At 49.1% G+C, this 11,115-nt stretch overlaps 1 protein-coding gene across 1 annotated transcript; it reads right to left on the bottom strand.

Annotated features, from left to right (window-relative positions):
- Positions 1-916: 916 nt before the first annotated feature.
- LOC119309336 lies at positions 917-5,851 on the bottom strand. The gene is made up of 2 exons (XM_037585360.1): positions 5,729-5,851; positions 917-1,701 (listed from the first exon to the last, which is right to left on the bottom strand). Exons 1-2 carry the CDS (start codon positions 5,849-5,851, stop codon positions 985-987), a joined length of 840 nt encoding a protein of 279 aa, XP_037441257.1. The 3' UTR covers positions 917-984.
- Between the last annotated feature and the right edge of the window lie 5,264 nt (positions 5,852-11,115).

Raw genomic sequence — 11,115 nt, 5'->3', positions numbered from 1 at the left:
CCCCTTATCCTCGGCAAGTAGAAGGGGGCAATGGTCAGAGAGAGACGAAGATAGCGCATGGAGAACGTGATCATCAAAGGTTGTGTCCCACTCCGCATTGCAAAAGAAAGAGTCAAGCTTGCACAAGGTAGGATTTGACCTCTCATTGCTCCAGGTGAACCTCCTGTTCTGGAGATGGATTTCTTTGAGTCCACACTCATGGAGAGAAGCCCGGAACCGGTTGATTCGGTTGCAATTTACGTTCTGCTTGTTCTTGTCCCTAGCTCAGTAAATCTAGTTGAAATCTCCGAAGGCTAACCAAGCCACCCCCATAGGTGGCTTCTGTGCAACAAGCTCAGCAAAGAACACATCTTTGAGCGAGTGGTCGGTAGGGCCGTAGACGGTGGTTAGCTTGAAGCTCACGCCCGAGTCACGGACCTGAATCATGGCCGAGAGGCAGAAGGTAGTAACGGTGATGTTGGACAGTTCCACCAAGAGATCATCCCAAAGGAGCAGGATACCCCCCTGGTGCCATTTGCCGGATGCTGTGCAAAGCTGCGCAGTCTGTGGCCCCCCAAAAAAGCCGCTGTGAACGGGTCAATATTGTCGAGCTTCGTCTCTTGGAGGCACACAACATGGCAAGAGGAGGAAGCAATAGTGGCGTTGACTGTCGACCGCCTATCAGGGCAATTGAGGCCCCTGACATTCCAGCTCAAAAAATTGATCGGTTGTGTCAACATGATCTAACCATGATAGCCCTTGACCAAAGCCACATAACATGTGCCAGGATAGTGGAGTTCGAATCAGCAGCATACAGACTACAGAAAGATACAAAAGCCAACTCCAACAGGTGTACAGCCACCGCTACAGACCTGAAACAAGGCATCACCACAATACGCCCATGCTGCACACTTTCAGTATAAATCTGGACCTCTAAGCACGTACGCTTATTAACTAACATTGGAAACTGAAGGCCCTAGGCGTATCGGCATATTGAGCAGCAACTCAAGCTGCTGCCTGCTGCAGCACAGCCTCCTCGTCAATCCTCTCTAGGTCCGGCACGGCTCCACCTCCATGTGTCAGGAGCGCCTCTTCCATAGCAGCAACATCAGTGTCGTCGAGCTTGAATAGGCCCCTCATGGCTGTGAGCACCTCCGGCGAAAGCTGCTCCTTGAAGCGGTCCGTGAAGGCATCCAGGGCAGCCGCAGTCACGTCCTCGCCGTCTTTGACAATGCCCAGAGAACGACAAACCAGGATTTCAGCCGCACGAGCCATGGTCGTGGCCCTCAGATGAGCCGTCACCCGCGTCTTGTGCAGCGAGAATGCACCGCCAACCTCAGAGATGGTGACTCCTGCCAAGGTCTTCCGACGCGCTGCTGGAGCTCGCGGAGGAGTTGCAGCCGGGGTGGGGACGGGCAGAATGGCGGCCTGCCGCTCCCTGAAAAGCGGTGCAAGGCACTGGAGGCCAACCGCACCGGAAGCGTCATCCCGGCGGCACCGCACAGGAGAGGGAGTACGATGCACCGGCCCGCTGGATGGTAGGGGAGGCGTTGGGGAGGCCTCGAAACCAGGGGGCCTGAAGGGGGACGACACCGGCAGCAGGAGCATGGGGGGCTCACAAAGCTGGAGCAGCGCCGAGCTCGGCCCGTCAGGCAGGAGCGTGGCCGACCGGGCTTCATTCCTCTTTGATCTTGGCGATGGAGGCATGACGGAGGTAGGCGACAACAGTGACGAACATGAAGAAGAAAGATTATTGAAAGTTCTAAGGAAGCACCGAGCTGCTACTGGATATACTCTTGATGATTTAAAGGGCATTAGTCCGACTCTCTGTCAGCACAAGATTAATATGGAACCTGATGCTAAACCCGTTGTTGATCACCAATGCTGGTTAAATCCAAAGATGAAAGAAGTGGTAAGAACAGAAATATTAAAACTTCTGTAAGCAGGTAAAATCTATCCTATAGCTGATAGTAGATGTGTAAGTCCTATTCATTGTGTTCATAAGAAAGGAGGTATTACTATTGTTCCTAATGATAAGAATGAACTTATTCCACAAAGAATTGTTACAGGCTATAGAATGGTAATCGATTTTAGAAAATTAAATAAAGCTACTAGAAAAGATCATTACCCTCTGCCTTCTATTGATCAAATGCTATAAAGATTATCTAAGCGCACACATTTTTGCTTCCTTGATGGATACTCTGGTTTTTCACAAATACCTGTTTCTGAACCTGATCAAGAAAATAACACTTTCACTTGTCCCTTTGGAACTTATGCTTATAGACATATGACTTTTGGTTTATGCAATGCACCTGCTATCTTTCAAAGATGCATGACTGCTATATTCTCTAATTTTTGTGAAAAGATTGTTGAAGTTTTCATGGATGACTTCTCTTTTTATGGGAAGTCTTTTGATGATTGTTTAAGCAATCTTGATCGAGTTTTGCAGAGATGTGAACAAACAAATATTGTCTTGAATTGGGAGAAGTGCCACTTTATGGTTAATGAAGGTATCGTCTTGGGTCCTAAGATTTCTAAAAGAGGTATTGAAGTGGACAAAGCTAAGGTTGATGCAATTGAGAAAATGCCATGTCCTAATGATATCAAAGGTATTCGTAGTTTTCTAGGTCATGCTGGTTTTTATAGGAGATTTATCAAAGACTTTTCTAAATTCTCTAGGCCTCTTACAAACCTTTTGCAAAAGGATATTCCTTTTGTTTTTGATGATGATTGATTTGAAGCCTTTGAAACACTCAAGAAAGCCTTAATTTCTGCACCTGTTGTTCAACCACCTAATTGGAACTTGCCTTTTGAAATTATGTGTGATGCTAGTGATTATGATGTTGGTGCTGTTCTAGGACAAAGAGTTCATAAGAAACTAAACGTTATCCATTATGCTAGTAAAACTCTAGACAGTGCTCAAAAGAATTATGCTACTACTGAAAAAGACTTCCTAGCAGTGGTGTTTGCTTGTGATAAATTTAGATCTTACATTGTTGATTCAAAAGTAATTGTTCACACCGATCATGCTGCTGTAAAATATCTCATGGAAAAGAAAGATGCTAAACCTAGACTTATTCGATGGGTTCTCTTGCTACAAGAATTTGATTTACATATCACTAATAGAAAAGGAGTTGAGAACTCCGTAGCTGATAACTGTTCTAGGCTTGAAAATGTGCTTGATGACCCACTACCTATTGATGATAGTTTTCCTGATGAGCAGTTAGCTGCAATAAATGTTGCTCATAACACTCCTTGGTATGCTGGCTATGCTAATTACATTGTTGCTAAATGTTTACCACCTAGCTTTACATACCAACAAAAGAAAAAAATTCTTCTATGATTTAAGACATTACTTTTGGGATGACCCACATCTTTATAATGAGGGAGTAGATGGTATTATTAGATGTTGTGTACCTGAGCATGAAGATAGAACTGCTCACAAGGTATTGCAGTCTGGGTTTTATTGGCCTACTCTTTTCAAGGATGCCCGTAAGTTCGTCTTATCTTGTGATGAATGTCAAAGAATAGGTAATATCGGTAAGCGTCAAGAAATGCCTATGAATTATTCACTTGCTGTTGAACCATTTGATGTTTGGGGATTTGATTACATGTAACCTTTTCCTTCCTCTAATGGGTATACACGTATTTTGGTTGCTATTGATTATGTTACTAAATGGGTAGAAGCTATCCCTACCAGTAGTGCTGATCACAACACCTCTATTAAAATGCTTAAGGAAGTTATTTTCCCAAGGTCTGGAGTCCCTAGATATTTAATGACTGATGGTGGTTCACACTTTATTCATGGTGCTTTCCGTAAAATGCTTGCCAAGTATAATGTTAACCTTAGAATTGCATCACCATATCATCCTCAGTCTAGTGGTCAAGTTAAACTTAGCAATAGAGAAATAAAATTAATTTTGCAAAAGACTATCAATAGGTCCCAAAAGAATTGGTCTAAGAAATTAGACGATGCACTTTGGGCTTATAGAACAACATATAAAAATCCTATGGGTATGTCTCCTTATAAAATGGTTTATGGAAAAACTTGTAATTTGCCTCTTGAATTAGAACAAAAAGCATATTGGGCAATCAAAGAACTCAACTATGATTTCAAACTTGCCGGTGAAAGAGGTTATTTGATATTAGCTCATTAGATGAATAGAGAACCCAAGCTTATGAAAATGCCAAGTTGTTTAAAGAAAAAGTTAAAAGATGGCATGAATAAAGAATCCAAAAGCGCGAGCTTAAAGTTGGAGAATATGTTCTTTTGTACAACTCTCGTTTCAGGTTGTTTGCGGGAAAACTCCTCTCCAAATGGGAAGGACCCTATGTTATCGAGGAGGTTTACCGGTCTGGAGCTATCAAAATAAATAATGCTGAAGGTACTAACCCGAAGTGTCGGCGGGAACGACACCTATGGGATCATTGGAATCCCTACTACGGTCGAGGGTGCGGGGTTGTGAAAACAGTGGGTCCAGGAGCCAGCAAACAGATCGTTTACCCAGGTTCGGGCCGCGAGAATGCGTAATACCCTAGTCCTGCTTTGGTGTGTATTAGAGTGTTCTTGAGCTAGTTGTGGTGTGTGACTTGATGAAAAGAGCTGAATACCCCTCCAGTACGTCTTGGGCCTCCTTTTATAGAGAAAAGGGGACGCCACAGTGGCACACAGGAGGTGGAAAGTGCATGCGGTTGCTGAGTCTATCCTTTGGCAGCATTGGACAAACACATTTAATGCGCTGCCGACGTGCCCTTCTTGCTGTCGCCGCTTTACCTTGCTGTGGCACGCGTCCGGGCTAGCGCGGCGTGCAGTGCCATGTAGGCTGGCAGGCTGCTGAGCTGGCGAGTGGCAGCGTCTTCATGAAGATTTGCATGCCACCACGCAGGTGCTTGCTGAGCTGGTCTAGAGGCCGCACGTCGCCATGCAGGTGCACACCTAGCTGGTTGGGCTGGCAGCTGCATGGGATGGCGGTGTAGTCTTGGCAGGTGCGGGCCTGGCCGCGGCCCCGCTGATGTCTTCGGCAAGGGTCTTGCCGTGGCACCGTGGTCGTCCCCGGCAAGGATCTTGCCGAAGGTCTCGTGGATTTCCTTGGCAAGGTTCTTGCCGAGGATCGTTGTCTTCTGGTCCTCATCTGATCCCGCGCGTTTATGATCTTCACAAAGATCTGCATGCCACCACAGAGGTGGCTCACGAGCCTTGGTTCCAATATGGTTGATGGCGTTCGAACCCTAGGGCTCAAGGGTGGCGCGCTCTGCTGGCGTTGGGCAAGTTGCCCCGGCAAGGCTCTTGCCTGGGGAGTCTGCCCCGCCCTCTTGCTCCTTATCTCTTTGTCTTGGCGTTGCTTTGATCATCTTGTGGCGTTGGTTTCCCTCCTTTGCCCTGCTAAGTGTGGTTGCGGGCGCGGCTCTGACTGCCCGTGCACAAGTAAAGGGGTACAAAAGAGAGCCCCTATTTTTGTACACCGACAGGATCACCCGAGCTTGGGCCACACATAAGCACAACGCGTTGTTGGGCTAGGCCCAGAATGATGCGCGGGCAGGCGGGGCCGATTCTTACCGCAGTAACTTTTCCGCCCGCTGCGCTTCTCCACGACCCGCGTTGAATGCGCGATGTGGAGGGCCATGCGTGACGTGGGGGGCATGTGTGGGGCACCTGCTGCATGCAGGCGTCATGTCGTAGTAAATGGTAAAGAGGCGGCCCGCGCCTTCCCCATAAAAAGGAATAACCGCAGGCGCGCTGCTCATTTACCCTCTGCGCCTTCTCCAATCTCAGAATCACCGTCGCTATCTCCTTCTTCCTCAAGGTCTCGCTCTTGATCGTCGCTGCTGCGCCCCCATTGCTTTCGACTCTTTGCCTCCTCCTAGCCGCCATGGCGCCCAAGACTGGCAAGGGCAAGGGGGTGGCCAAGGACGCCGGGGAGAGGGAGGTGCTGGAGAATGAGGCGGCTGTGCGGCGGGCGCAATTTGCCTACTTCTCCCCGTCGACGGTCGATGTATTTCACCTCAAGGACTTCTTCAGGCCTCTGTGGGTGGCGGAGATGACGGGGCACCATGCCACGCGCGTCATCCCCGCCAACTGCGTTAAGGCCGGCCCAAATCGGTACCCCTTCTTCGTTGATTTCTTCTCCTGTGGGCTCTGGCCCCCCTTTCTCTGACTTCTTCAACGACGTCATGTGCACCTTTGGCTTTCGTCTTCTGGATCTCACGCCGAACGCCGTGGCATGCATGGTTTTCTTCGCTCACCTCTGTGAGGGCTTTGCCGGAGTGCTCCCCAGCACGGCGCTCTTCCGCCACTACTTCTACCCTCGCCTCCAACCAGGGGGCGCCCTCTTCGGGAGCATCTCCTGGATACCGAGGGCCCAAGAGGAAGGTACGTATCCTGAGGGTGCCCACAAGGAGAGGTGGGAGGAGTGGCGGGGTCGGTGGTGCTGGATTGAGCAGAAGAACCCACCGGAGTTCTGCCGAGTCCGTCAGAGCCCGCCGACCTGCAGCGAGGACTGGGGCGACCTCGACGCCAATGATGGGAAGCTTTCAATTGCAACCACCAAGATCCATCGCCTTACCACGGCCGGGCTCACCCTGGAGATGATTGGGGCGGACTTCATCCGCCGCCGAATCGCCCCACTGCACAACAAGGGGAGGCTGGCCTGGGAGTTCAGGAATGTGGCCGACATCATGAGGCTCCGCCCCGGCCTGAAGCATAATTTCATGGTGATGGGACACACCCATTTCTGCCAGAGGCTCTTTCAGCTCGATGTGTTCGCCAACGGCACGGTGGAGAGGACCGGCAGGGCCGCGAAGGCCCGCAAGGTCGTCAAGGGGCCCCTCTTTGGGTTGCCGCCGGGTGTGTTCCTGCTGAGGAACAATTCTTGCCAGTCCGCCATCCTCGACATGATGCCGGTCTTCAATGCGCACGGCCTCGGCCCATCCTGGGCCGAGCCCCCAACACACGAGGTGCAGGAGTTCTTCAACTTGTTGGAGGGCTATGACCACGACGAGCCGTTGCTCATCAAGGACACCACCCAGGCGGAGCTGGACTACATCGCCGCCAGGGTGGCGGAGGTGGAGCTCGCCAGGGAGGCTGGCAGCATTGCGGCATGGAGGATGAGGCCGGCGCGACCGCGGAGGAGAGGGAGCTCGCCTAGTGGGCGGGGTCTGCCGGGGATGCCAGCAGCGTCAACACCGAGGCCCCCCTCGTCGAGGAGGTGGTTGAGGAGTCGGCCGAGGAAGAGGCCAAGGCCGACAACCCTTCGGCCATGGGGAGGAGGCGTGTCCTGCGGCGGGCCAGCTCTGGCGAGCCGGTCCAGCCCGACAGGGCCTAACTGCGGCAAGGGGCCCAACGGGAGTCCGTGCGCCAGACGAGAGCCGCGACGGTGAAGAAGGCGATGAAGACCATGGTGGCGAAGAAGAAGGCGACCGCCTCGCTGCCGGACCCCATCCCCTTCCCCTCCTCCCGCAGATGTCGACACGGAGGTCGTCTTTGACTTTGGGTTTCTCAGCCCAAGGAGGAAGAGGAGAGCAGTAGGAGAGGAGGCAGAGGATGAGTAAGTATCTGCACTTCATCATCTCCGTCCTTTTAGACCGCGCCACTTTCCTTGACTTGTCTTCATCTTCGCAGGGACTGGGAGACGCTGTCCCAGAGGGTGGTGAAGAGGACCAGGGCGTCAGCGGGCGACCAGCCCCTGGCGAGCGCTTCACGCACGCTAGTGGTGTAGATCAGCCCGGACAGCAGCCCCCGGCTCAGCCCCCAGCGTGCGCTCACTACTCACCCCTCATCAACGTGTGTTGGGGTACGATCTCTTAGCGCTAACCTTGTCGTGGCTATAGGAGGAGGATGGCAGTAGGAGGAGCCGCCGAGGGCCACCCCCAACACGCCGCCCCCATCAACCACGGCGCCCCGAGGGGCGTCTCCGGCAAGGGCGCCACGCACTGAGCCCATGTGCACGGAGGAGGAGAAGGAAGCGAACTTGGGCGTTGATGGCTCCGTCCCGGCGATGGATATTGGCGAGGAGGGGGCCACTTCTTCCCAGCCCGGCACGGGTAAGCCATTTGCTTTCTGTCCCTGCTTTTTCTAGAACCTTGGTCTTGGCTTCGCTTCATTTTCCCTTCTTGGTATCCAGATCCCCCCTTGGCGGACTAGGAGGACATTGACACCGTCATCACAGAGGCCGCCAAGGACGCCGAGGCCAAGGCCGACAAGGTCGCCGCCGAGGAGGCCGCCGAGCCCGCTACCGAGGACGCTGCCAAGGGGCCTACCGGAGGAACTGGCAAGGCTGCCGTTGAGGAGGCCAGCAAGGGGCCTGCCGGGGAGGCCGGCAAGGCCGCTGCCGAGGAGGAGGTGGTCGACAATCAACCCTCCTCCTTCGTTGCCTCTGTCTCTGCTACGTCTTGAGCTTGCGTTTGTTTTCCTCGAAGAGGAGAGGGTGATGAGGCAATAGTAGCGTAAGTATTTCCCTCAGTTTTTGAGAACCAAGGTATCAATCCAGTAGGAGGATCCTCAAAAGTCCCACGCACCTACACAAACAAACTGACCACTCGCAACCAACGCAATAAAGGGGTTGTCAATCCCTTCACGGCCACTTGCGAAAGTGAGATCTAATAAAGACAGTAAGATAAGATAAATATATTTTTGGTATTTTTGTAATATAGATGCAAAAAGTAAAGATGAAAATAAAAGTAGATTGAAAGCAAATATGATAAGAGGTATACCCGAGAGCCATAGGTTTCACTAGTGGCTTCTCTCAAGATAGCATAAGTATTACGGTGGGTGAACAAATTACCGTCGAGCAATTGATAGAAAAGTGAATAATTAGGAGATTATCTAGGCATGATCATGTATATAGACATCACGTCCATAACAAGTAGACCGACTCCTGCCTGCATCTACTACTATTACTCCACACATCGACCGACTCCTGCCTGCATCTAGAGTATTAAGTTCATAAGAACAGAGTAACGCATTAAGCAAGATGACATGATGTAGAGGGATAAACTCAAGCAATATGATATAAACCCCATCTTGTTATCCTCGATGGCAACAATACAATACGTGCCTTGCAACCCTTTCTGTCACTGGGTAAGGACACCGCAAGATTGAACCCAAAGCTAAGCACTTCTCCCATGGCAAGAAAGATCAATCTAGTAGGCCAAACCAAACTGATAATTCGAAGAGACTTGCAAAGATAACTCAATCATACATAAAATAATTCAGAGAAGATTCAAATATTATTCATAGATAAACTTGATCATAAACACACAATTCATCGGATCTCGACAAACACACTGCAAAAAGAGTTTACATCGAATAGATCTCCACAAGAGAGGGGGAGAACATTGTATTGAGATCCAAAAAGAGAGAAGAAGCCATCTAGCTAATAACTATGGACCTGTAGGTTTGTGGTAAACTACTCACAACTCATCGGAGGGGCAAGGATGTTGATGTAGAAGCCCTCCTTGGCGGACTCCCCCCCGGCAGAACGCCGGTGAAGGCTCCAAGATGGGATCTCGCGGATACAGAAGGTTACGGTGGTGGAAATTGTGTTTCGTGTTGCTCCTGGATGTTTTCGGGGTACGTAGGTATATATAAGAGGAAGAAGTACGTCGGTGGCCGCCCGAGGGGCCCACGAGATAGGGGGACATGCCCTACAGGGGGGCGCGCCCTCCTATCTTGTGGAAGCCTTGGCAGCTTCTTGGCTTGCACTCCAAGTCCTCTGGATCACGTTTGTTCCAAAAATCATGCTCCCAAAGGTTTCATTCTGTTTGGACTCTCTTTGATATTCCTTTTCTTCGAATTACTGAAATAGGCAAAAAAAAGCAATATGGGCTGGGCCTCCGGTTAATAGGTTAGTCCCAAAAATGATATAAATGTGTAAAATAAAGCCCATAAACATCCAAAAGGGGTAATATAATAGCATGGAATAATAAAAAATTATAGATACGTTGGAGACGTATCAAGCATCCCCAAGCTTAATTCCTGCTCGTCCTCGAGTAGGTAAATGATAAAAAGAGAATTTTTGATGTGGAATGCTACCTAGCATAATTCATAATGTAGTTTTCTTTATTGTGGCATGAATGTTCAGATCCAAATGATTCAAAATAAAAGTTCATATTGACATAAGAAATAGTAATACTTCAAGCATACTAATCAAAGTAATCATGTCTTCTCAAAATAACATGGCCAAAGAAAGTTATCCCTACAAAATCATATAGTCTGGCTGTTGCTCTATCTTCATCACACAAAGTATTTAATCATGCACAACCCCGATGACAAGCCAAGCAATTGTTTCATACTTTAATAATCTCAAACTCTTTCAACTTTCACGCAATACATGAGCGTGAGCCATGGACATAGCACTATATGTGGAATAGAATGGTGGTTGTGGAGAAGACAAAAAGGAGAAGATAGTCTCACATCAACTAGGCGTACCAACGGGTTATGAAGATGCCCATTAACAGATATCAATGTGAGTGAGTAGGGATTGCCATGCAACGGATGCACTAGAGCTATACATATATTGTAACATCCCAAATTTTCAATTTGGAATGTTATATATAGATCGTCATTGCATATCATATTTTTGTTGCATTGTTGGCTCGATCCTAGAAATTCTACGCAACTCAAGGACCTACGGAGAGAGTTGGGGATTTCGTTATTTTCTTATTTGGGGTCTTGTCAAATTTTGAAAATAGGATCATTGATTTTATTTATTTTATCTTCAATTATTTCTACTACCAAAATTTTAGAGAGGGAGTAAAATGACTTTCCCAAAATAAAGAAATAATGAAGATTTAATAAAAAAATCAAATAAGTTTTATTTTGGAGTTTTCGCCTTTTTATTTGGATTTAGGAAAAATGCGCGTTTTTCAAAATTGCATTTAGGCCCCAAATAAATGTTCATCTTGTCCGGCTTGATTTTAGAAGCCGAGGAAAAAACAATTCGGGATTTTTGGAGTCCGTTTAGTATTTCTTTTTATTTTTCTTCTGCGCGGAATTATATATATATATATATAAAAACGCGAACCGCCTCTGGGCCATGCCCGAGCGGGACTCCGCTCGGGGGGCACTATATAAAGCGCCACCCCGGCGCCCCCAGGCCCAGCCGCCGCCACCCGCCAGCCCACCCCGCGCCCAAACCC

The sequence above is a fragment of the Triticum dicoccoides genome, chromosome 5B, assembly GCF_002162155.2.
Source record: "Triticum dicoccoides isolate Atlit2015 ecotype Zavitan chromosome 5B, WEW_v2.0, whole genome shotgun sequence".
In the NCBI taxonomy this organism is placed as follows: Eukaryota; Viridiplantae; Streptophyta; class Magnoliopsida; order Poales; family Poaceae; genus Triticum; species Triticum dicoccoides.
The sequence above is the reverse complement of the archived record's forward strand: the minus strand, read 5'-3'. Positions and strand labels throughout refer to the sequence as shown.